The sequence below is a fragment of the Fringilla coelebs genome, assembly GCF_963513975.1.
Source record: "Fringilla coelebs genome assembly, chromosome: 9".
Lineage (NCBI taxonomy): Eukaryota > Metazoa > Chordata > Aves > Passeriformes > Fringillidae > Fringilla > Fringilla coelebs.
This window is the reverse complement of record NC_140067.1, coordinates 19,281,343-19,309,003: the sequence shown is the minus strand read 5'-3', so window position 1 is coordinate 19,309,003 and position 27,661 is coordinate 19,281,343. Positions and strand designations below refer to the sequence as shown.

General features: G+C 39.4%; 1 protein-coding gene across 2 annotated transcripts; it reads right to left on the bottom strand.

Annotated features, from left to right (window-relative positions):
- Positions 1-79: 79 nt before the first annotated feature.
- Positions 80-27,284, bottom strand: SLC30A7 (solute carrier family 30 member 7). Of its 2 annotated transcripts, XR_014616384.1 has the most exons (12): positions 27,162-27,284; positions 26,893-26,994; positions 22,689-22,802; positions 21,164-21,251; positions 19,403-19,529; positions 18,373-18,516; positions 16,760-16,810; positions 14,736-14,871; positions 6,883-6,973; positions 5,776-5,925; positions 4,777-4,974; positions 80-3,096 (listed from the first exon to the last, which is right to left on the bottom strand). XR_014616384.1 is itself a non-coding variant. In XM_084211424.1 (11 exons), the coding sequence occupies exons 1-11, from the start codon at positions 27,239-27,241 to the stop codon at positions 4,927-4,929; spliced, it is 1,131 nt and encodes a 376-aa protein (XP_084067550.1). In that variant the 5' UTR covers positions 27,242-27,284; the 3' UTR covers positions 80-4,926. The 2 variants fall into 2 exon arrangements, 1 of the variants encoding a protein (XP_084067550.1); XM_084211424.1 differs by having other exon boundaries at positions 80-4,974.
- Between the last annotated feature and the right edge of the window lie 377 nt (positions 27,285-27,661).

The window sequence follows — 27,661 nt, the reverse complement described above, 5'->3', positions numbered from 1 at the left end:
TTATTGGAAAGAAATTTGATCCCATATCTTTTCAGCAATATAGGATATTTAACATTTTATATAGACTGTATTCAAGTAGAAAAGATTACATTAAAAATTTCTTAATATTGCACTTGGGACAAGCCGTGGCTAAGCTACTAACATTAGCATTCCAGAACAAAATCATACATAGTCTTCAGAATTTTAGTGAGCTGCCTTGTGTTACCTGGCATATTTCTTCACAGGTACTTTGACACACTTTGCTATTGAACTGAAGCTCACTGCTAAGAGTAATACCTGTAATTCAAAGGTAAAGGCAAGCAATATGCTGTATGCTACCAGGAATGATTTTGGCAATTGCTTCATTCACATTATGTCACACTTCAGCCAAGATACTGTAGTGATTCACTTAACTCTTGTACAAGATCCCAGCATACATGTGAGAGGCTCTAATGCACATGGAAAGTGAAATACCCAGCTCTTTTTACACATCATTTCAGCCAAATTACCACACAGGCAGGAACCTTTTGTGGCTCACTGAAACAGACAAGTAGGTTGAGCAGTATTTGCACACAGCAAGACTCACTTTGCATGCCAGGCCCAGCATGGCTGGCATCTCTTCACATTATAGCAGTGTCTGGCCAAGGAAGTGCCCACAGGGATGGGCATTGCAACAAAGCCTGAATGGGGGACAAATCCAAAAGGGAGCCTCAGCAACCTGCAGGTAAGGATTTTCACAGAAGTGTAAAAGAGGATTTAACTACTGAGTCAGTATTGAGGATCAGAGAGATTATTTTAAAAAAAAAAATTCTGCTTAAAGGAGTGGAATAATCAAGAATCATAGCAATCTAATGGCTACTGGAGAAAACAGGACAGGGTTTAATTATTAACTAAAATTGTGGCTTTGAACTGGTATTTAAAGACTTTGTGTCATGAAGAAACAGTCTCGTAAGAGTTTGCATTTTATAAAAGTATGCAACTGAAAATCTGCACTATGCAACTGCAATCTGCACTGTGAAAGAAAAGCCATGGACTTTACAATTTGTTTGCACACTATGGGCAGAAGATGGAAAACTGCAGTTCACCAGCAGATTCTTTCCTCTTGTATCTTGTTTACACTCCCAGAGCAGGTTCACTTACAACAGTTGAAAAGCAAAACCATTAATTTTCCTTCACCTTTAAACCCAGCTTTACATCTTTAAAAAAAAAGTAAATTAAGAATGGTAAGTCACTAAGATCCATTGTATTAGTAGTAGCAGCTTCAATTTTTGTGTAAAAGTAGTGTCAGCAGTTTTTACTAATGATGCAACTGAAATTTTTGCTTTAGTAGGAATTATTACATAAAAAGCAAAGTAGTTTATTTATTTCCATCCTAGCTTAGCAAATCACACCAGTAACTCAGCTCTCTGTAGGGGCCCTCCTGATGAAAGGAGCCAGTCTATCCAGAGCTGTATACTTACCAGATTAGCCTTTAAAGGACCAGTCCTTACTGTGCATATTCATAAGAGAAGTTTTCTTCCACAGTTGTTTAGCCCAAAAAACATTGAGACATTTTAATACAGACACTCTGTAACATTTGTTTTATCTTCTTTTTTTTTGCTGTAGGTGTGGTAAAAATCATACAGTCTGCAGGCTTGGTCTTTGGAACAATAGGGTTTTAAGTTACCGGTTTCAGTCACAGAAAAAAATAACCCACAAAGACCATAGTAAATATCAGCTTCATGAAAACATGAGAAAACCACACTTTGAAAACGATTCAAAATTCAGAAGTGGATACCAGGAAGCTGAGTTTTAGCACGTGATCTGCAGCCATTCACCCATCTCTGGAGGCCAGTCATTCACACAAGTCTTTGTTTAAATCCTGCCTTTCATCTCCAATAAAGTGTCAATAGCAAAGTGTTACATAAGCAACCAGTGTTAAGTAATTAGCAAAACACAAATAATGGTGCTTTGGCTCTCAGGGTCAAGAAAGCTGAGCTTTTGCTTTCAACTGCCTGGTTTATACTCTTCTAAAACCTGAGCAAGTATCCCCTTAGGTGAAAAAAAATCAGATGTCCCTTGTTTACTGACATACTACATGTGACTGCAGTTACTGACTGAACGTGTCATACACTGTGTTTGTAGAATTTTGTGATGCTTATCCTTTTTCAGAAAGCCTAAAAAGGCTAAAGTCTGTTTTGAATCTGACTTCCCTACACTATCCCCAATTACATTTGACAAACAAATGATATATTTCTTACTATAAATAATGAAGTGCTGTCTTGCTTGGCTAGAAAACTCAGACTTGAACATATGCTTCCAACAATCAGCTAAATCATAATAAGCAGAAACAATTATCAAAAGTTATTAAAATCGTTGTGTAATTTTAACAGGTTTATAGGCTTTTTCATTCCATGTCCCATATTAGAAATTTGGTAGATGTACCTTTAAGAGAACACCATCAAACAAACAGCCACTCTGCCAGGTTTTCACTTGGAAACAAATAGTAGCAGTTGTCTTTTCATTAAGAAGCTAAAATAGTGGCCAAGCTCAGCAACTTGGGCAGCACTACAGCATTTCAACAAGTCCGGGAACAGTCAGTCCTGAAACATGCTGGTGTAAAGATGACTTCAACCAAAGCCTGCTCTTGGATCACGACACAGTTGCAATGAACCTGTCTGGTGCTTGCCTTTAAAGTGATATCAGTTGATCTTCTCTAGCCTCAAATAGCAGTAATAGTAACTCTTAAAAAATGAGGAAGTCCTGCTGGCAGCCAGCAAGCAGTAGTCTATATGTGCCAAACTACAAAACAGTACCTCCACCCTATAATCACAACTGGATTTTCACCACCTTCTCTGTGAACATACATGCACAGAGGATCTTAAACTGCAGCACTCCAACCTGCTCAACAGATTCCTACACCCCACCCTGCGCTGTGTAACTTCCATCTTCCAGTCAGGAACTCTGGGCCTGGCACAGCATCTGCCAGGTGGGACAGGGAGAGAGCCTGACAGACAGAGTGCCAGGCAGGAGGCCAGGAAAGAGATGTGGAACTTGCAGCCTGCTGGGAGGGCACTCTGCGCCTGCGTCCCCAGGGAGAGCAAAAGGATCACAGATGGCAATGGAAGGATCTGAAGACTGGAAGAGACAGCAAAGATTAAAACAAATATAATAGGTGGCTTTGTACTGCCATTTTTTTACACCCAGTTTCCAGTTCTAAGCACAAGAGTACACCCCCAGGATCTGGACAAAGTCAACATTCATGTTTCAGTATCTCAACTGGAAAATTCAGGAACCACCATCAAATTTAGCAAGTGTTGTGTTTTCACATAAAAAGAAATCAGCTGCTATATAGGAAAAACAGAATGAATGCAAGAAACTTCATATCTGTGATGGATTCAACAATATCAGTGGCAAGCAAGCCATTTCTGCAAGTCAATCTTCAGTAATTTCATAGTGCCTAGTACTTACTACACAGACATTGTAAGCTTCTCAGGGCCTTGATTTTAGTATTACCTCTGACAGGCACCCAAATAAAATCCATACCAAGCAGTGGCAGCTATGATTTCTCAGAAAAATGCCTGTATTGCTTTTTACTTCACCATGTTCTGTTTGTAAAATGTCCTCTTAAAAAGTCTTCCATTATTAAGTGAATTACTACAGCACAGTGGAACTATCATCTGTAATACCAAACATAGCAGATTGCTTTTGAAAGTGACACTCAGATATCTGAGTAAAATGATTACAAATGCTAGAAAATCTATGACAGAAGAATGTTTCTTGGAAAGAAAAACCCAATCTAACAACCCTTACTGCGCTGAGAATTTTCTCCCCTATGAAAACATACAAGGCTGCAGTAAAATAACCAAAGATGTAGGATTTGTCAGCCTGGGAAAAGCATAAGCTAAAACAGCATGAAAAGTGGTCCTTATTTCCATTTTCTGTATAACTGCCAGAAACAATTATTCTCCATATTTGGAAAGGCAAAATTTGAACTTCATCACTTTAATAAAATTATAACAACCTATTAAAATCAAGGAGACTACAGCTTCCACAATTTCAGGATTTAGTTTTTTTCCACCACATGATCTGGAAAATAAAAAACTTCAAGCATTGCTTCCATCACCAGCATCTTCCTTCAACTGCCCATTGTTTAAATGACTGAACATGAGCAACATCATATAATGTCTCATTACTCTCAACAGCATGAAGAGACTAAGAATTGGAGTTAAATCTAATATTTGGCCTAAAATAATTTTCACAAGACATGCAACAAAATACCCAGCTTGTCTCAGAAGCAAGTCTCTTCACAACAGCTTTGTCTTTTACATTTAGAATTTTTCTGTCTGGTAAGATGCAAATATAATGGAAGTCTAACAACTACAGTTAGGTAAGTACACAACCCCCCCGCATACATCACTAGTAAATAATCAGACTGCATACAAGATTATTTGTAAAAGTAGTAAAACCCTTTGATGCTCCATATTTATGCTGGCAAATAGCTCTCCTGATATAAAAGGCACTTTGAAAACCCAATATGGTTTGGTTCATTAAGTTTGCAAAGTACAAACAATTGTACAAACATACAATTATATTGAAGCATGTCAGCCATTGTGACATTGTCTACAAAACAAGTTTCCAATTGCCGATAACACTGGTTTTATGGGAATGAGCAGTGGTTTCAGCAGCTTTACTGAAGACATGACAGGGTTTCCAGTACCACAATCTTATTAAGTAAAAAAACCCTCAAAAACTTACGAGTTTAGGGGCCCCAAAAAAAACAAGACCCAAAGTCCATAACATTCATTCCATATTTACTCCTTAGAAGTGAACTTCCTCCGTAGCCCAAGGGCAGAAATCTATTCAGTCAATTCCAGACGTGGTGGAGGCAGGCTCTGTCTCTAGAAGTGTTGCTACACCAGTACAGTACTGAAAACTTTGGTCCAACAGCACCATTCCAGAAACTGACTACATGGCTGCAACATCAATCTGTATGTAAAGCTGCCTTACTCCTGCCTGTGGAAAAGGGAAGAAGGGTTAAAAATGCTGTAAAGCCAAAGCAGTTTCCTGTCCTGAACATCAGCCCACATCAGTAATTGACTTAGCAAAAAACCTAAACAACTTATTTTTCTGTAATTCACCTCCACATTTAGCACATCACTCAGAGAACACCAGATGAGTAAGGAGTTCTTCCCACAGTCAAGTGCACACACATAATGATGTATTAACATTAGCTTTGCTGCATTACCTCTTCTGATTCATCCTAAATAACTGCCACATGTGAAGCTGCACAAAAGCAATTCTTACTTTCTTTTGTGCCAGTTTAACTTCCTGAAAAGCAAACTGCTTGAAGAACTGTCAGTTTAAAATGGAGCTAAGCACAAGAGCATAACATGGGACTTGTTGTTCAAACCATTTCTACATTATGAACATATCCAGAAAGCCATCACATGTACAAGCTGCCAATGCAGTGAAAACCCTGGGAGTAGGTCCAGTTGTGGTGAGAAACTCTATCTTAAGAGAAGCCTCATCTGTTTTCTCAGTTCCTTATAGGTCAAGATAGATCAATCCCATTTGATACACCTGAGACAATTATATCTGTTATTTCCATAAAGTGGCATGAAAAACTAATGCAGAGAGGTACACAAATTCCATCTATACAACTGAGTATTTTGAAATTGTTCTATACAGCTGGAGCAGGGAGGCTTTTCAAAACAGATACCAAACTCAGAAATATTTAACCTTTCTTGATAAGAATTACAATGTCACATCAAGCTATTTATACTTTGAGATGTGATTTCCACTGATAAGACATACCTGAGTAAAAATATTGTGAGTCTGGCTTAGAATCCACCTCCCATCAGCATCAGGAGCTACTAGTAACTTCAAAGTCCCTATGTAAACATCAGTACAGAGGGTCCAGAAATGTGGATCATGTAAACTGTAGACTCCTTGCAACTGCTGCACCTAAAACAAGAGGCAAATTTTAGAAAGTGTATTTCAGAAAAATATTTTCTATACTATGGTTTTTTACAGAAAGTATTATAAAAGCCAATGCATTCTTTTAGCTCAAGTTCACTGTGCATTTTGTCATCTTTTACCAAAATTTTTTATTACTATCTCAGTTATTGTAAGGAAGTTGAAACATATGGGTTTGTGTCTGTGTGGTGATTTTCTGTATGTGTTGTGATTTTGTACCCTGCTGCATTTACATTGTACATGTATGCATATTGAAACCATTTCTGAAAACAGAGGTGTTCATGAGAGAAAAGTCAGTTACTGGATTTGAGATGGCATCCAGTTAAAACTGCCCTTTTTGCAAATGTGGAAATTTTTCCATGAAACAATTTGTAAGATTCTAACTCTAATAGAAATATATTAATATATAATTTACAATTTTGTGAGGGCTTAGATGTGTTCTGCCAATGCCTTTGTTTTTTCCTCTTTCCACTTTCAGCAAACCCTCCATGTGATGATTGCAGCCTGTAACTCTGAGGAAAGGCAGCACTCCTTCAAGTGCTTTATATTAACTTTGCAAAGGCACTTCATGGCATACTAATAGAAAAGTTAAGTAGGAGAACAGGTCAAATGCAGAGTAATCTTTGTATTCTTATAAATACACTTCCAATGTTACGTATAAGCACAAAGCACTTTGGGAAAGAATAGCTTCAGGATCTGTTTTTCTAACATAGGAGATTTTTAAAACACAAACTGAGGTGAAGCTACATGCAATTTAGGACTCTGGGAAACTATTAATTAAACTGGTACCTCCATTTGTGTATTCTAGGGTAGCTTTGACTGGCAAAACATCATAAAATCATTCTTTTTAGTGGAAAAGCATCATAAATTATCCTCATACACACAGCTGAGGCTCAGTCAGTCAGCAGCTTGATCAGTCAGAGCAAAAACAGCTTAAGAGCTCACCCTCTGGTAGCACTGAGGCAGGGCATTTTCCAGGGAAGGAGGAGTTCGCTGCATCAAAATCCCAATGGACTCTTTTAAAAGTGGAACAATACTACAAAGAAAAAATGAAATTACCTGTTATTACATTTTCAAAAGGTGCAGGGAGAAACCTAAGATTCCTTAATGCTGAGAAATTTTTCTCTAGTTCTTCCCTCAGAAGCTGAGGAAGTGGCCATGAAAACCCGGTACAGAAAAAAAAAAAGGACTGACAAAATTGCTATGGGTGTCCAATCAAAGGCAAGATTATTTCTCCCCCACGGTTTCCAGAGTCAACTGGTGGCCAGTCACAAAAGATTAATGGTTTAATCATGGCATTTGAGATGAAATCTCTTGGTGTCTTGGAAGTTATACAACAAAGCAGCTGTATAGTTCAAAACCAACTTCAATGGCAAATCATTCACAAGCAACCATAAAAATACTCAACCGAAATTGGATTTGCTTTTGTGTTTGGTTTAAGGCATATTTTTCTTATGAACTAAGATAATAATGGGGTAATCATAAAGCAAAATTAGTGTGGAACAGTCCAGCTACAACAGTGTCATTTAGTCAGAAACAGACAACTTGGCATATTCTGGAAGTGAACTTAGTGTAGGGTCTCATCCAAGCTCAAGGGTTAAACATTTGGAAGCAATTAGAGGTTCCCTCCTGGCCAAATGGTCTTTAATCAGCAAACTAGGAAGACATTTAATACCCTTTTTTATTATTATTACTTTTTGTTTTTTAATAAAACCAGGAGAGCAGTAAGCCTATGCCCTGAAGCTACCACTAATAGCTTATACTCTTACTAAGTATTCAACATGGTGATTTTTTTGTTTAGGAGTAGTGCACCATGTCTGGTTCAGTAGAGCATTCTAAAATTTTCAAGTAGATGACAAATATCTATAGCCCAACAGTAAAATTTAAAGAGCAATTTAATTTCAAGAGCATGCAAGTCACCTAACATTCTGGACTGAAAGTGTTATATATTGCAGAAACTGTAAGCTTTAGTTCAGAGTGCAGCACTGGCATCACAGCTGCAGTACATGGAGTTATGGGGTTAAAGGCACACCTGAAACATTTGTAAGAGATTAACTGGACCAGTCGTTAAAGGACACTGCAGAACCTTTGTTTAAAATCTCACGAAGTGATGTGGAAAGCATGGCACAGACCGGCTGTGTGTTTGCAGATGTGAACAGATGACCTAATCATTTTTAGAAGTGTTTCCATTTGAACATGGGGCAGTGCTGGCTGATGGACTGCTCAGCTCACTCCCTGGCTAAACCTTGGCCAGGGTGGGAGGGAGGGAGAGGCTGCGTGACTCTTGTCTAATGAACCCCTGGAAAAACACCCCCTAAAATGAAGCCTTCTTGCAGGCACAGTGGTTGTTCTAGCCAAATTCACTGCCTGGTGCCCTCCAGCACATGGCCTCCCACGTTTGCCCTGCCACCAAGGCATCAGTTCAGAAATTGGAAGAAGCAATTAGGGGCAAGCAGGAGTTGCCTAAACTAGACCTGTCACCAAGACAAACATTTAGCAATGCACTAACTGTCAATCTGTCTAAAGGAAGCTTAATTGGAGTGTCACATTCTACAGTGGATTACAGAAGTTTAGGAGAAAAGGGTTCTCTTATTAATGGACCCATCTCACTAAATAATGTCCATGTCACAAGCATTACATCAAAGGGAGCTGGAGCTGCCAACACACTCCACTGATGAATTGATTTCAGTTTAACTCCCTATTTAAAATGCAGGTTTGTTTCTTAATAAAAACCTTGAAAGACCAATAGACAGGTTCAGGATGCAAAGTGAATGCAAGTGAACACGATTCCATTCCCATAAATTTAACAAGGCCTGTCTAGCATATGTATCCAAAGGTTTCAAAAACCACACACATACAGGCTGAATATTTTTGCCCAGGGAAACAACTAAAGGATTAGAGAATATAGTAGTCTACCTTTTAATTGAAACGTACCACTAGGCGTAAGAATAACCATAAAAGAAAGCTAACAAAAATGTCTAATTTGTACAACTTATTTACACTAATAAAACTCATGTACATTATCTGATGGAAGAGAAATTAATTGTAAAGTAGATCTGAAGTGGCTATGAAACAAAAACATCTTAAAAGTCCAAAGAATAGAGTAAATCAGAATGTGGCTTGATACTGTTAGTGAAAGTTGAGGCATATCCTGGGTCACACCTTCTTTCTGTATCTTAGAGCCACTGTTCAGATACAAAGTTTCCCTTTTGCAAAGCTGAAAAGCCAAAAAAACAGCTGCAGTGATGTGACAGGCCCTCACAAATGCTGTTCAGAGCACGGGCAGTCTGTGGATGCCTTGCATCTGCATCCAAAGGGGTACTAGCTCACATGGTATCTTACTGTAAGCCCAACTAATACACCAAACAACAGAATCCAGTTTTATGATGCCTGATGTTTTCCATTGTTTCATGCATACTACTGAATACAAAACCTTTAATTTAAAAACCAGAACTCCACGGAATATGCTCTTTTCTCAAACATTAACTAAAACCAGTATTACTTAATCACTAGGAGGCCCTAGAAATATCAGTTCCACTTCATGTGACTGAAGAAAAATAAGGGAAGATGACAAAACCAAGCTGGCTGAAAATACAGTTAGAGATTTTTACCAAGCTTTCTCTTTTCTTTGGCTTAGTCATTAGTGAAAAAAAAAACCAAACAACAGTGTGGCTGCCTCCACAGCAACTATTACACTGTGCTTTCCCCCATGTTTGATTTACTCTACAAGACTATTGAGGAAAACAAATAATGCTGAATTCTCACCAAGTGGAAAATATTCTCGTGCATTAGCAGTCTGTAAGCTTTGCTATTAAAGCAGACAATTCCACAAGCCTTAAAAGTAAAATATTACACTCTTTTATAAGACAATAAAATTTGAAAGAGGAACTAACCCACAGCAAGATTTGGAATAAAAACATATCCTCTAAAAAAGCCAGAAAAGCAAAGGCAGCTATAGTTACAGCTGCCATATCACATTTGCACATACACTGTTACAGAAGTGAAAGGTGTTCAAATAAATCAAAATTAACTAACTATTGACATGAATCTGATAAATACAGCCTGCCACTACTACACATGGATTGATTAAAAATTAAGAGTGAAAGCATCAGACTTTTATTTAACTTGCATCGCTTTCAGATAACACTCATGCCCATTCCAGTGCCATCCTGTTTATGCCACTGTTTCTGTAGACATAGCCAGCAAGACCCCAGCATTGTCATGACTTTGGACTACAAAGCTGAAAACAACTCCAGGTAAAGAACCCTTTAGACAGACACTCAGAGCACAGCAGGAAATTCATTCAGTGCTCTCAGCACTACAGAAAATAGGGGGTATTTGTGACAGGTTTTGTGGAAGATCACAAACATTGCTAAGGATCAAGACCAGCCAGGATTCTTCAAATACTAAGGCTCAAAATCTACAGCCATTTTCCCAAATTCTGTTTTTTTTTTTTTTTCCCAGCCACCATTCATTTCTGCAGTGTGAAGACTGTTGGCCTGTTTCAGAACTTTAATGAATTTTTTTATTAGGCAATGGCAATTCTAATCAGACTGCAAGCTTTGCTCAAGACAAGGACCACAGGTTTAACATTTGCTTTACAGATTTTGAATTCTTTGTTCTCACAACAATGTAGTATCTTGATTTTCAAGCAAGGTTGGCAGGTACCATTACCCTGTAAATAAAGGTAGTGCTTGACATTTAGCAATAATGGCTTAAAATAATACTAACAACAAACATGCTAGTTTGGAGGAGTTTTGCTATAGAAAATTCCTTCTGAATATTAAGGAATGCAGCACTTCATTTAGAAAAGGTAATTTTTTTATACTGCTATGCCCCAAACATGAAAGGCCTTAAATGTTACTGGCACACCCTCCCCCAAAGCTCTTTCATATTATATCCTGTTCAAGCAGCTCAAGATTTTATGCAAAAAATTATGTAACCCATGGAAACAACTTCACTAAATGACTGAAGTAAATTGCCTCATTTCTTTGACCACTTAATATGCAGTCTGCATGCTCTGTGCAATCTAGTATCAGATTTAGTCTACTGTGCCTTTCTAGAAACATGTGGGTCCAATAGTGGTTTAGGACAAACTTGATTTATAGCAGAGTTGTGGCTTTTGCGTGGCGACTAGTTTCACATAGCTGACTGAAATACTAAAATTGCTTCAGCATTTCAGAATAAGGCTTAGAATACTAATGTTGAAACAAAATGAGTACTTAGTTTTAAATATTAAAAGCAGTTCAGAGACTTGGGAAATTGTTTATTGATTCAATGCACATATAATTATGTGGACAACACTTTTGAAAAAACTTGAACAGTGTCAGCCTAAACTACAGTGAAACAGTCAAGCTTTTGTTAAAAAAAAAATTAAAATGCTGGTAAAACAGACTCATCTATTTTAAGCATGTCCTATTTATGCTTTACTTGCATGAGATAGTACAGAGTAATCGAAGAGTCATCAGATATGAGTGGTTGCATCCAGGAAAATTCAGATCCCACATGGGATTTTCACTGTGCAGTCAGAATGTTCTGAGCTAACTCATGAGGAGTTAGGCAGAGAATGTCACCCTAGAGCACCCTTAGCCAAGGATCACAGGAGCAACAGAGCAACTGTGTCAGCAGCTGACAATTTGCACTAATTAGAGATGTTGTCTACAAGAAGGCTCAACCGCATGATTTAAAAGCCCTGCCTGACTTCTCAGAAGAAGCACTGCTAAACCCTTCTGCACATGCACAAGGCAAAACAGGTTATCAAGGGGAGTCTGTACAGCTTTACACTGCACCAGTGAGATGTTTAGTCATCTTATGCTGGTGTATTGTTGTGATTTCTTTGCCAAGTGTGGTCATCATTTCAGAAACCTGAACAGAGAAAACCCACTAATAGCAGCAGGCAAGGCTTGAATAAACCAGAGAGAGCTGCCCAACACTGAAGCAAGCAAACACTCAATATAAAACCAGTGAACAGTTATTTCACAAAGACACAAGCAATCCTGCATTAAGAGCAATGATTTTCCTCTGCATTCTCATGCAATAGCTTTGATATTCTACTGGCTCACCAGACATAGTTCCATAAAAGGCAATAAGGATTTCTTTTCTGCCTTTATTCCTCCTTTGTATACAAAAGTATCACAGAAAGAATACAGATTTAAAAACAAAAACAAAACCCCAAACAGAGCCGAACTAAAACAAACTAAAAAAAACCCCAGAACAACAAAACACCCTAACAAAACAACAGAGAAACAGAAGTCCTGGATCTAACCTACTCCCTACTCATACCCTGCAGACTCTCTAAGTCAAACTCAGACCATTAAGCAATAACTTGGAGGATATGGTTCCAATCAGGGCAAATTCCCTAAACACCATTAAAACTTTTGAATGACTTTTGAAAACTTTATCAGAATGGCTGTTGCATATCTGGCTCAAAACTATGTTTCTTTTATTACAGCCACAAAGATCCTGATTACAAAACAGATCCTGATTTTTAAACACACGTGAATGGGGTCTGCTTGTTGGGGCACACACATACTCTTACTCCACTTTACCTTATCGAAGTTGGTTTAACAGTAAAAGGAACACAAACAAAAAAAAAAAAATTCATTTGAAACAGAATGCAATTATTTAATCTGAAGCCAAATTTACCCCAAAAATTATTTATTAAAGTTTCAAATAGGCCCACAGAAATTGACAGCAACTCCTGAACTACAAATTGAACATCCCAGTCCTTCCCACCTCAAACCCACAAGTATCCCATGAGGAAACGGACAATTAAAAAACCCAAACAAACCCCAAAACCCAAATATCCGTCCCCCCATACCCCAAAGTAGACATACCTCTTGCCATTACCAATTTAAAGTATTTTTGCAATGTTATTCCCCTCAAATTGTAAGTTTCACAGAACTTCAGCAGTTTTTCTCCTCTGGGTTAGATTAAGGTGACTTTAAAAGATTAAGTACAAAACTATTATAATATCCTAGCAAGCATGACCTGGGCTCCCATACTACTGTTACAGAAGACCACCTTACGGGAAAATCTGAAAACCCTTTTGCACTAATTCTTAAAGGACACTTCAAACACAACACAGTGAAGAATAAGGCAAAATTAACAGTGGTTTTATGTCCAGAACTCTCAATGAAGAGTACTAAAATCAAACACAACAAAAAGGGACTCAAGTTCTCAACAGGCATCTGAAACTGATAGTAATCTTCTTTATGATCCTAAAGTGCATTTCAAGCAAAACCATCAATAGTTCAGTCCGTTGGACTGCTTAGAAAACAAATAAAATACCATCACAAAACCACCCAACCCTGCAATTAGTGTTTGCTCCACTGATGTGCCAGGATGTGTCAGATGGCAAGAAATGCAGACTTGCTTCTATCAGCTATGATGCAGCTGACTGCACTGATAGCAGAATTATTCTACTAACAGTTTATAACATTGTGGACCAACAAAATAATGTTACAGGCTGAAGTCTGGCCTAAGATCAAAAGACACATCAAATAGTGAACTTTTCCAGCATTTTTAGCATAGAACATAGGTCTCAAATGTTCCTTCTTTCTGTGCTAGAAAACTATTTATAAACGACATTATTATGACACCTCTGTTATGGAATTCAGTGTAATTTTAACTACTGTATGAATGGAATAAAAGAATTGAATTGTCATTCATGTGGTATTTCCTGCTGTACAAAAAGCTGGACCCTTAAAAAACAAAGTGTATGAAACCTTTTACTCAGCTATTACCTCTACCTCGGCAATAGTTTCTCCCCCCTTGGAAACTTGCACATTTTCTTTCCCATTTTTTGAGATTTCAGTACTAGAAGTAGTTTGTAATAATTTGTCATTTATGAAATTACAGAATGTTGAAGTCAAAATCTCTGAAGTTCCTATTAAAGTGGTGATTTAATAGTGATTTCTAGCACAAACATTTCTGTGGGCGTTGTGTCTGAAGCCTGCTGCCCTACTTTGACTAGCAGGGAGATTCACATCAATAATCCTGTGAATGCTGCCATGCACAAGCCATAAACATGCCATACATGGTATGAGCAGAAGTAGCTGCAGTTCATCAGATGACACTCACCACTGCTGAACAGACAAAGATGTTGAGTTATTAGGTTGTAACTGGAGTTGTGGCACACTGCCCTATGGCACCATTGAAACTGCTGCCAAAAAAGCCTCATAACATCACTCAATGAAATATTTGCTTGACCAGTCTAATCCAAATAGCTTCACAGTCACAGTGATCGTGGTAAGAAACAACTGTGAAATCCAGAAGTCCGTGAAGCATTTCCATCAGATCTTAAAAGAAATAAGGATATCTCATAGTGCAAATGCAAAGTAAAAGACAGTTCTTGATGATATAAGAAAACTAAAACCTAGCAGACTTGTTTTGGGAGGGACCAGGGCACATCCTGTGCCAGCAGTCTCAACTCTGCTGCCCTGAAACCATTCTGCTCCATTTACTGGAGTACATTGGTTTATATAAGCATGTACTAAATACAGAGATGAAGCTTTCTACAGTTTGAACCTGAAAGACATTTTTGTAGTATTATGCAAAGAAGGACAAAATATGCAGATTTAAGAGGGAAAGTTGTAGCTGTAGAAAAAGGAAAAGAAAGATAGCTCATGTAAGAGCTCACCAGAATGGCTGTACAGAAGAGGTAACACAACACTCTTGGAAGAAAAGCAAATGTTGTAAGCCATTAGCATAACAAAACCCTTTTCCCTTCTGAGCTGCAATTTCTGCTGTAACTAGCATCCAAAATTCTACCAAATACTAGTGATAACAACACTTACCTTACACCTATAAGCAGTGCTATCAGCATTGAACAAATAGGATCTGCTATCATTAGACCATAGTTCTGCATCAGTATAGCAGATATGATTACACCAATACTTCCCAGCGTGTCTGCCACAATGTGCAGAAATACACCTGTAAGAGACCAAGTGACACCATTACAACTTGCTATTCTTAAAGCTAATGGAGCATTTCAGAGATGTTTTACAAAAAGAAGTTTCAAGAACTAGATAATATGATCTATACTTTTTAAATTGGTCAGTTTTGGGTCAAATACACAAAGACTTTAATGTATTTGTAGAATATGGGCCATTTGAAGAATTAACATTCTGTTATCCACTTAGCAGTATTGGGCATTTCATAGCAAGGCTATTAACTTGAACAGTGATTAGCAGCTGCACTTAGACTTTCTTCATTCAGTACTCACCCTTATTATAGTACAGAAACTCATGTTCCCTGATACCTACAGTAGTGAGGTCTGCATAAGATGGACAGACTGTTAACAGAAACAGTTCTGCAAAGCTTTGACATGTGCTAATGTTTATTTGGCAACACCTTCTAGAAGTTATTTGGCAAAGAAATCCAAGACAAATAGCTTTGAAAACTAAACAATACTGCAAACATGAGAAGCCTTGCTCTTATTCTGAAGAATAACACTTCCTTCAAGTACAAAGGAACACATACTTTGCAGCTAGTCAAAGTTTAGCCTTTGGAGCTCTCTGCTGGCAGTGACTGGAAGTCATTCAGAAACAGCTTTTTGAATGCAATTCTCCAGACAGGTAATTCCCTCTTGTAAAAACAACACACCACTATAAAGCAGCTCTTTGGGGATTTCTCCAAGTGTGCATTTGTACTGGCTCTGGCTGGGACAAAGCTGAGTTTCTCCACAGCAGCCTGCATCAGGGCCTTCTGTTTCTCAAGACCCCACAGCAGGAAGGCTGGGGTGGGCAAGATGCTGGGAGGGCACACAGCCAGGCCAGCTGATCCAAATGGACCAGAGGGACTTTTCATACCCTCCAACACCATGCTCCCCACTATCACCAGTGTTCTCTTTCCCAAACAGCTGACGCTCAGTCTTCCCTAGGCACTGATCTGCGGGCGGGATGTGATTGCTTGTGAGTGATTGTCTTGATAGTGACTGTCTTTGCATCACCTGGTGGGGTTTTTCCCTCACTATTGAAAAACTAAAATAAAATCAGGTCTTTTTAATATGCTTCAATTAAAATGAGTGTTTCACAAAAAGACTGACTTTGAAATATCTTCAACTGAAATACTGAGTATACATAATACAGTGTACTGTAAATTCTGGAAGAACTGGCAAATGCTCCTTCTCAAGGACTACAAACAAGGCAGAAGATCATCCAATAAGGGAAAACCCTACATACATTTGGGTATGCCAAATAATTACTACCTCCTACATCTCATAATTGTCTCCCTTTAACTTCTGAACATTAAAATAAGCAAAATAAAACCAACAAACAGCCAACCAAAGTTCAAAACCAACATCTAAATTATCCATAACTAATCCTCAGGAGATCAGGGACTCCAATAGTACTTCAAGAAATTTAGATACATTACCATCTGCTCTAAACCAACTCTAAGAGCCTGATGAAATGCAAGTTTTAAGCTCAGGTACTCTTTAACAATTATATCAATCTGCATCTTCATGTTACAGAACATATACTGCAATTAGGCTCCTTAGGTTTCTGCTTTTAACCACTCTTTCCTAGTTTTTCATTGATTTTTCAGCACCAATAACAGAAGCTGAATCCTAGCTTTTGGGATGCATCTTTTAAACTGTGTTGACAGTGCACTACATTTAGACTTCTGTCAATGTCTCAACACCTAGTCATGCACAGGACACAGCAGAGCCATTTACAGGGGAAATGGAACTTCGTTAAATAGCTCCTTTAAGAAAAACATGGCATTTATCCAGAGGAACCCTCTAAAACAGAGGTGTGACAGACCCAGGCAGGTAGACTGTGATAAAACCAATAAAACATCATACTTATTCTCATCATACCTTGTAAAATCTGTTTGCTGGATCCAGCCATTACTTCAAGGGAATGGTCATCTGTGGAGGCAATTATTGACACGTTAACCAAGACAAAGGGTCTCTCTAGTGGCCTTTCTGCTACACTCTCCCTTTCAGAAATGTCTTGGACAGACAGGCTGCTCCCAATGACCAGCTTTTACTCAAGCTATTGCTTTTTAATGAAGCAATTAAGTCTTAAAATGCATTTTTTAAAATACAACATCCCTTTGCATAATAGATTTCTACATAGCTATATATGAAAATAAAATATCTACATTTGTTCTTAATTAAAACAAATGGAGAGGTAAGACCTTGCTAGTATATAGCAAAATAAGACTCCTCAAGAACACAAGCCATGAACAGAAGTGAGAAGAGTAGGTTTAAATAAATTTGCTAACCAACCAGAAATCCTTCACTTAAGCAAGCATTTACACGTAATGTTAAAAAAACAAGAATAAGACTTGGAGAAGGAACAAGTAACTAAAAAATCTTCTCATCCAAGCAGATTAATGCCTCTGTAGCATTAATCTGAAAGATATTTTAAGAAAAACTTGTTGAAGGATAGTAAAAGGCTTCTAGTGAAGATACACAATAATTTACACAAGAGCTGCTTTGAATATCAAACTGCACAAGACAGATAGCTACATTCACTGGTCTGCAAGGGTGGGGGCCAGGTGGAAGGCAAGGAAGAGGCAGAAGGAGGGAGCTCCTGCTTTCCAACCAAATTCCAGAACTACTGGAAGACAAACACTGATTTTCTAAGAATAGCAAGGAAGGGACAAGTAAATATTTTTATACTCTTTGTCACCTCCTGTCTGCCAGTTCCCACCCTATTCCCTGCTCTGAATGTGCACATTTTGAGTCACGTCAGATCTAATTTTGTTGCTTAGGCAGGAAGGACTGACAACCCTGCATTACCACAAGGCTTTCATTTCCATTGTTTCAAATAGGAGCTACCTACACAACCTCTTCTCCCATAGTGAAGGCTACTGACCACATTTAACATGAAAGTCTCTTCTCAGATTGTTTGCCTTAATAGAAAAGATTTAAGCATAGCTAACATAACAAGTATCTTTTCCATAACCATCTTAAAACAGATTACAACTACACAAAATGGGGAAAGTCTTATGTGAGATCACAAACCAAGTAAAATGAACAATCCATAAGTACCCAAAGTTCACTGGTTGATTTTTCCTAATACCTTGAGCTGTAAAATTATACAAATGGAGAACAATAGCAAAACAGCTCAACTTTGTCAATTGATTTTAATGAAAAAACTGAAACAGAGCACCTGATAACTAATTTCACTATTGCAATAGCATACAGCTGTCCATCTTTTGACAACACACAACATTACAGCACACACTCAAAAACCAGAGGTAAAGCAAAATCTTTAAAAACTAACATTGAAATTACTGCAAGTGAAACACAAAATGGTCACAAAACTCATGATGGTGGCAGAGCATACTAGACATTTAATGAAGCTACTTCCATGTATGATCACAACAAGCTGACAACACACTCCTTTTATTTTTCAGTAAGTTATTAATTGCAGATTTAGATTGAGTCACGATAGTCTATGTCATCAGCTCAGTACTTACCATGACAATACTCCTGACCATGAGAGTGGCCATGGCCATGACTGTGTCCATGGGAATGTTTATGTTCATGGCTGTGTCCATGATCTCTGTGACTGTGCCCATGGCTGAGACCACCGTTAAACAGAGAATGGCTGTGCTCATGCCCTGTAAACAAATATCACCATCAGAGTGAATTTATGAATACATAAATGATGAGTACTCTTATATTTGTTTCTTAGCTACTCAAAACCTATTAATCTTTTAGATCAACTTAAGGTATGGCTTTAAATAAGAAACTTAACACAAGGTGTTTGTCATCTACAGCTCTGCTGTGCAGACATATTTTTTATTTATATATAGAGATACACAAAATATACCAGGTTTGAAAAGTCAAGCACTTTTATACATTCCCACTTCTGAGACTTGTGCTAGACTTCTAGTACAATTTGAAAAATGTACACTTCATTAGATACAAGAACTTTAAAAATAGTTGTTTTAAGAAAGCAGAAATTGATTGTCATTTGCAGATTAAAAACTCAAGCTTAGATTGCTGCTTAAAGCCCAAGAGAGGCCCACAGGCTTTGCAGAAAAAAAACCCAGAGTGTTTACCACATATATTTAGGCAAATAAATTCTGCATTTCAACTCAAAAGGTTAAGTTGAGAAACATCTGAAGCAGAATCATCTCATGCTTAAAATTTGGTTCAAATACTGTTTCTAAATTTTCCAGCCAGAACCTTGCTCAAGCCCAGCTTAAATTTGTCCAAAAAGACGCACTGCAAATCTCTTTCAATAAAGTGCAGGAGAGTGCATGAACTCCAGAAAGGAGTTTCTGAACTCCTAGGTGCTCCACTTAATGGATATTAATATGAGAAGTACAACAGTGGCATGCCAAGGCTGGTAATAAAACACCAAAGTCAACAAAGCAATAGGTCACATACAGACTTTGCTAGGATTGCCATTAAGAAGACATCAAATGTAATACTGGGACATAATAAGGCCCTGGAACACAGGCTGCCAAGAAAGGAAACAGTACTGAAGTTACATCCTACCAGAGCTGTGTGAATGCCCATGACCTCCATGCTGAAAAACAAATATTCCTATCAGATTTACAATGAATCCTAGTATAGAAACAGGAAGAAGTCTCTCATGATGCACATCGGGAGGCTCAAGGGCTCTCTAAAAAAAAATGAAACAAACCAAAAAGCAAATGTAGAGTTTTACAATCCCTTTACATTATTACAAGGCACCACAAAACTACTTAGATACAGGAGCATTCTCATACATAACATATATATAGACATAATTAAAAATAACTCAGGACTTCCACTTTTTGGGATGATGCACAGACCAACTCTCAGTGTCTGAAAATAAAGTTCTATTATTAAAGCTGTGAAAGTACAGAAGAATATTCTGAGAGCCTAGCTCAGATTTGGTTATGCTGTGGGATGTGGCTCAACACCATCTGAAAACATTCAGGTTTGTTGCAGTATGTAGATTGCTTAAATCACCTATAAGACTTCTTCGAGTCTGGAATGCCATTTCTTCCTTTCTCCTTCAAGAGGTGAGGCAATGAGGGGAATGAGATGAAGACTCAGAACAAATTATGACAGTTTTTTAGAAATTCTCAAATCTAGATTGATTTTTTTCCAATTCTTTTTTACCCTACTTCCTCTGGAATATTTTTCTCAATGAGACATCATAGACCTAATACAATTTGCATCTGAAGCTAAGTGCTGATGAGTGTAAATTACTACAGACAGAGGAGAAAAACATTTACCATCTCTCCACAAGGATGAAAGGTACAGGCAGTAAACAGCAAGACAATAAAACATTTAGCACAGTAAAATTTTAAAGTAACTCAGAGAGAGTGACCACCACAAGCAAAGGAGAATACTTAGCATGGGAGCTGAGATCAGCAGGAAGAGGATGATGTTTCAGTGTTACCCTTGACCCTGTCACAGTTTTTAATTTTTCTAGTAAGTTTTCCTCCTGCTTCTAGATTTGAAGTTTTCCCAGGCTTATAGGCAATTTCAGCCCAGTTTTAACTGGTTTTGAAATATTTACAAGCCTATCAATGTAGAAAAAACTCTTTCCTATTCTCTGTTAGTAAAAGAAAAACTCGATAGACTTTCTCTGAACTAGAAGTCTAAACAAATTTATAGTGTATTTCCCATTAAAAAGTAGAAGCATTAATTCAAGCTGATTAGAGATAGTTATCAGTTTTACTCTTAATCTTTGATGTTGCCCTTAATGTCTAAATTTCAATCTTGAAATTATTACCTGAACTATCATGTAAAAAAAATGCAAGAAAAGAGCCCTTGTAAATTTTTAAGCTATTATTACTTGCCATTTATATCAGACTTCAGGATTTGGAGACCAGACTTCTTTTTTTAACAAGCTGGTCAAACTTCTCAGCATGTTACTTATGTTTAACTTCTCTCCTCGGAATTACTAGTTTGGGCCTTTCTTTCTTGGACTCATTTTTTCTTTAACAAAGAGAAGTGAAGATCTTTCTAAGACATCCTTAACTGGCTGAAAAAAAGGACAGGCTCCACCTCACAGAATCTTTACACATAAGCAAAATACACTATTTAAGAAGCTAGTACAGAAACTGAAAAAGCTGGGTTTCTCTGTCATTAAACTGCAACTTCAGATGGCCCTAGTCTCTGTTCAAATCAGATTTCTAATCAATTATGAACATAATTTAAATTTTCAATTCATTAATTTCAACAATTTATTCCTATTAAAATCAGAAATGTTTATCCATATTAATTATAGAATGTAAGGATGCAATTGATTTCATCCCATACCTCAACACCTTCAGAGAAAATGAAGAATGCTGTAAAGATGAGAAACAAGCCATTTACGAAACCAGCAAGTACTTCTGCTCGAACATAACTGCAAGAAACAAAAAAAAGTAATTACAGAAATTACCCCTTTCATTTAAATGCTGAAAATTAGAACTTAAGAGACTGGAGTGCAATCTTCTAGTTCTCAAACAGTTATATTACACAAATTTGCTAAATGGAAGATGGCATATAAATTATGGATTAGTATATAAAACTGACCATGTTGTCTTTGACAGAAATTGCCTGATCCAGATCAGCCATTCTCTGATCTAGATGAAAGAAATCTTTCAGTATGTCAAAATTGTTCCATTTGAGATTATGTCTACTCAAAGTTATGGTATAAATGTAATTTAGAAGCCACAAACTAAGATAAGCACATGAAACCTAATCACAGTTTTCTGGTGTTATGTTCAATATCAAACAGACATGTATTAATTTGCTTCCCCTCTAGAAGGTGGATTTTCAGTAAAAGTTTCAAGCAGAAATTAATTATTTCAAAGATCAAATTTTGACAATAATAAACTGCCAGATTAGAATAATAAGTAATTTCAATGTAGCAAACATCAGACTTAATAAAGTGTGGCTGTTCTCTGATAAAGGGAACACCAGCTGTTTAAATGCTCAGCAGTAATTAATACAGAACGTGCTTTCACTGCAATTAGTTCATGGTATGATTCTCTCCAAATTGATTTCTATGCACACTGGAGCTTCCACCTAAATTAAACAGTGCTCTAAGTTTCAAACTATATGATTCACACTTAAGCAAGGCAGCTGAAGCTATATGCTGACAGGTCAATAATGCTATGGGGAATGCCCATGTAACAAGTAATTTGCTGTTAATCAGTATTACAATTAATAATATGGTACCACCAGTATTGTTTTATAGGGCACAGCTGCCATGTTCAGTGGAACCAAGTGCCTGCCAAATGCCAGCTGCAGCAGACAAATCCACCAAGGGCAGTACGGGATGACACACCTCAGCCTTGTGGATCTATGTAAATGGCAGCCACAGCTCCTGAATCCTGCTGCTTCCCAGAGTCATGGCTTCTAATCTCCAAAGCAGCACCACTGAGACTCGGCTTCTTTCAGTTTTAACTTTCTGTTCCAAAGGAGCAGTGGGACACCAGCAGCCTGGGAATCCCCGTAACGCTCCTCACTGCACTGTGAGGACAAACCCAGGATGTGGCTGCTTGTTCTTCACTGGTGTCATTAATACATGGCAATGCAGGGCAACTTTCTGCTCTCTAACTTGTTTCCACTAGTATGATCAGAGAGATCTTGGAAGTGATAAACCTTCTCCCCAAAAGCAATGCCTTCATATTTTTATTATTTCTATTAACTTAGATGTTTACATAGCTCACCTTAAAAAACCCTCACTTTCAACATAGTTTTCCCATGTTCAGCAAAAAGCTTTTGTTTGTAAGTGAAAAATAACTGCCTAAGCATTTACTATAATACATTAAGGTAACAGCATGAAGTTTCTTACCCATATGAGAAAGCATCATTTGATCTCCATTTTGAAATAACTGAAGCTGCTAATCCAGCCAATAGAGCAGTACAGTCAAAAAACATATGGAAAGAATCTGATATCAGACCTAAACTGAAAGAGAAAAGGAAAAAAGGGTTATGTTTCATATGCTACATGTTGAATATGAAAAAAACTCCACAGACATTAATCTTTTACACACTAGCAGAATACACTGTGTTTCTAAGCTTCAGGCACGGTTTTGCTAGCACGGAGGAGAAATCCATGCTTCATCACAGAAATATGATGCCAAAACTGCTTTTTTCAGCTTTAGAGAAGGCACTTTGGAAAAGTGCTTGGCAAAAAATTCCTCCTAGCTATGATTTTGGTGACAGTGAAAGGTGGTTTCCACAGACACAAACCAAAATCCCTGGAATAGATGTACCCACAGCCACATCTCTCATCAACATATTTCAACTTTGAATCTTTGCCTTAGCAGTGGCAAGGCACTGACTAGGAGATACACACCTCTCAGATCTAGAGGCTGAAGGAATCAGAGGCTGAGACACCACATCTTCAGTGGCTAATTTCAAAGACCAGTGCACAACTGTTTGTCAGTCTTGATTGAGAAACACAGTTAAAGTGAACCAGTATGCTAAGAGGTTCAAAGCTAAATTAGTTCATGAGTTAGCCAGTCAGTAGAACTTGTGTCAGTTTGTGGGCTATAGGTAAACTGGGGTTAACACCACACACAAGTGCTGCCAAAGTTTACCAAATTACTCATGAACAGGTTCTGTAAGTCTGCAGGGAACTGCGTGCATTGAAACCAAAAAACAATGCTTCATATTTTAAAAGACATTTGACAGAGAAGTACTGTTGAGCATTTGTTAATCAACAGTCCAAAAAGTTCCATTTTTCCAGTTCTTCGGTTATCTAAGAATAACTACATGTACAATTCAGTTCGTGGAAATTCAAGCACAAGAAGCAATTACTGGTTTAACAAGTTCTAGAAGATAGACATACTGACATTGAAGTCAAATACAAAGTTTCATTAGCCAAAGCGGTTTCATTCCAACCACTTCATATTACAAAGCTAAACTATTTCGGCCTTACTGAAAACAATTACAAGATTAAGATTAAGTGTTTCAGATGAAACACTCAACAGCGGAAGAAGTGGGTTTAAAGGAGAGGAAAGACGAAGTGTCTTGTTCTATATATTTATATATATACTTTATGGACACATCCAGAGTTATACATACACACAACTATAACATTTAAGGCAGAAGGATGACGGCATGGTATATATTGTCCTCAGGTGCTGTAGCCACCAAAGCAGGAGAGATGAAGCTGTTCTGAACAAACCTTAAAACAAGACCCATAGGCTGGATGCCTATGAAGCAGCAAAATAGAATCTGCCATCGAATTCTTGAAGAGTTTTGGCAACATCTCCCTCCTCCCCAAAATCAGGCGACATCTTTATGGAAACAGCTCATTTTAGGTTAGGTTCTGAGCAGTTAGGAAGATCCAGTAAGGCAAAAACCCCACCATAAAGTACATCAAATATTCAGGTAGAAGGTAATTAGCAACAGTAACCCTAAGTTGTACTGACTGTGAAGTGGAAGGAATAAGCATCGCTAAGCAGAGAGAGCTACTGCTTTCTGAGATGATGGGGTTTTGGTGGTTTTTTGTTCTTTTGTTTTTCTGTAGAACCTTCAGAGAAAGAGAATTGTATAAGGACTGCTACTCTAACAAAATCCCATACATGTTCTAGAACCAGAAATAATGCAGCAAGTTACCCTGGCACTGGGCTCACACCTGCAAATCTCACTAAAGCAAGGCTTACCTTAAGTGCAACACCAATACAGCTATGCTGCTTTCAAGACCTAAGCTAACAATTCCAGGTGGCACGTGGATTTATCAGCAAACTGCATCTGCCGTGCAATTCACCTCGTAGCATAACCACGCTCTGTACCATAGGTACAGCTACAAGTCATTGAGCTGCACAAATGGCAGGAAGCCTGGTAAGAGATCAATCTCAGTACATCTGAGGCTTTTTTAAAGTGACCTGTAAAGTAACAAGACCTTAGAAAAAATGGGTGCAAAGCAATTACTAAAGTGATTGAGTGTTTCAGTCAACGACCACCAATACAGTGAACCACCAGCAACATGGCATACATGCAAGAACTCCTGTAGAGCCAAACACATCATCCAGAACAAAAACTAGTAGAAACCCTGTACTCAAACACACTGTGTCTAAATAAAGACATTTCCACAGCTGATTTAGTTTAACATCAAATTAAACAAATGTGCACATGTAGCAAATTTCAACCTTAAACAAGCAAACAAGCTCTCAGCCAGCAAACTCGTGACCAGTGACAGAACTCCAGGAAACGGCATGAAGCTGAGTCGGGGAGGTTTAGATTAGACATTAGGAAAAGGTGTTTCACCCAGAGGGCGGCTGAGCACTGCAGCAAGCTCCCCAGGGAAGTAGTCACATCACCAAGCCTGAAAGAGCTCAAGAAGCGTTTAGACAACACTCTCTTCTGAGTTGAGAAAACAATCTATTTGGCAAAAAGAAGCTCAGGAGAATTTCTCATGTGAGGAGCAATGGAACTGTGTCTTCAAAATGACAAAATTATTCTCCCTATATGGTTCCTTGTTTGCTTGTTACATGTTCACTTTCCAAGGCATGACCCGTCTGCTTTGACTGAAGACATTCTCTGATCACATTCTCTGCTACCCCTCTCTATTAAAGATGTAATTGCTAAGACCCTGTTTTGCTCTAGACCAAAATCTAGACTTAGATACCCAAAACTACTTGAAATAAAAACAAAAGAATAATTTAATTGGCTATGCAGTAAATCCTGATTCTTAATCTAAAGTATGAACAAAAATAAGTGTCTTCTGAATTCCAATATGCCATATTCTTCAGTGACAAAGTTCTGTGAGTGTCATTAAAGTTTCTCAGTTTAGTTATCTCATATACAGGACTTTTTAAGGTCACACTACCAAAAAAGATTGTTATGTTTAAAAGACAGACATCAGAACAAAGTCACATGAACACAAAGTTCTTTATATCAGAACAGCTAAGAAAAATATTTACATCTGCTGAGTTATTAGGAAAAAAAATCCATACTCAAACAGACAGTCTATGCATTCCATAACCCTCAAACTGCGAAGTGAATCAACATCAAAGCCAAAACCAAACACATTCAAAATGGGCTGGATGCTGCCAAGACAGACTGTGCCCATGACAGCACTGCATGCTCTCTGGTGCCACAGCAGCAATTACTGTAATCAAAGTTGAGGATTTTAGAGTGTAATTTGAGAGATTCAGAACAACATTGCAAATATTAGGATGCAACCATTTCCAAACCCACACCACTGCATTCACTCAGGACTTTTAAGAGTTCCAGTAATTTATGCTCATACGACAACTTTTGGTAAGGAGGACACTGCTGGACTTAGATGACACTTCCACACCAGTCCACTCCAAACTGAACTATTAAAAGAGACTGAAATCTCATCATAAAACAACCACTCTACCACCAATGAAGCATGACAGCACTGCTAGCACCATTGCCTGTTCTCTACCTTTATACCGTACACCAGTGCTGAAGTTATTCTGCATTTCTTTTATTTCGCTACAGATTTTTCAGTAGCAGTTTAATCAAGTCTCTTCCATTTTTTTCATTCTTGTGAATTTTTGTGCTATGTAAAGTACCACTCAGCTATACCAGGATATGTCAAATCCTGTTTCTCCCTCGAGACAAGGATGTTCGAGGCAGCGATATCCAGGTTATTAACCTACGGATGAAGCCACACTCGCCAACAGAGGACCTCTGTGGCAAGCAGCAACTACAGCCCCGGAGTCCCGTAAATCGGGCCAAGGCCAAGCTTCCTCCTCAGCGAAGCACCGAGCATAACAGCAACTCCAAACAGCATTCCTCCGCAACGCGCCGAGTCGCGCCCCCCCGCCGGAGCGCCTCCGCCGCGTCGCCGGGACCCGGCAGAGGGGACGGCGGCGCCGGTCGCTGCCCACGAGAGCGGCCCCGGTCGGGGGAAGCTCTCCAGCGGCCCCCAAGGCTCTGCCGAGCGGCCCCTCCAGACGGCGGGCCAGGAGGCCCGGCCCTGCCGAAAGGAGACGTGGCACTGGCCGGGCGGGACGCGCCGCTTCCTGCGCGCTGCAGCCGCGCTCGCCCCGCCGCGCCCCCGCCCCGGTTACCTGTTACTCCAGATGCCGTAGAGCAGCTCCACGAAGGCGAAGGAGAGGTTGAGGCAGAGGAAGGAGAAGAGGTTGCGGGAAGTCTTGTCCGCCAGGATAGACCTGCGTACGGAGCACACCGCGGGTCACCGGCCGCCAGGACAGTGCCAGGAGGCCGGACCCGCTCGCCGGGCGGCCAGGGTGCCTCGGCACCAGCCAGCAGAGCCCCTCCACGGGGCCTCGGCCGCGGCGCCAGCCGCGCCCAGCCCGGCCGGCCCTGGGCTACTCACCTGAACCAGCCCGACACCTTCCTGAGCAGGTTGAGCCTGGGTGGCTTGTACTCATCGTCTTTGATAGAGAGGGGCAGCATCTTTCCGGCGGCGGGGCCGCGGCGCGCCGGGCCGGCAGGACGGGCAGGCGGAGCGGGAGCGCTGCCCGGCCGGCCCACACGCCGCTTCCGGCCGCCACCGCGCCTGCGCCGCCGGGCACCGGGGCTGAGGGGGCGCGCCGGGGGCCGGGCTGGGGCTGAGGGGGCGCGCCGGGATCAGGGCTGTGCCGCCCGCTAATGAAACACAGCACGCCCCAAACGTGAACCCTTCTCCGTCCCGTGCCAGCCGCTCGCTCGCGTCCCGCTTATGATGCCGGCTGCTCCCGGTGCGGCTGTTGTGGCAGCGCTTGGCACGGGGCGGGGGCGGCGGAGCAGCGCGCTCGGTGTGTGACAGCCAGAGCCGCCGGAGCGCTCCGCCCGCCGCAGGACCCTGGACTACAAACCGGAGCCTGCCGGGAGGAA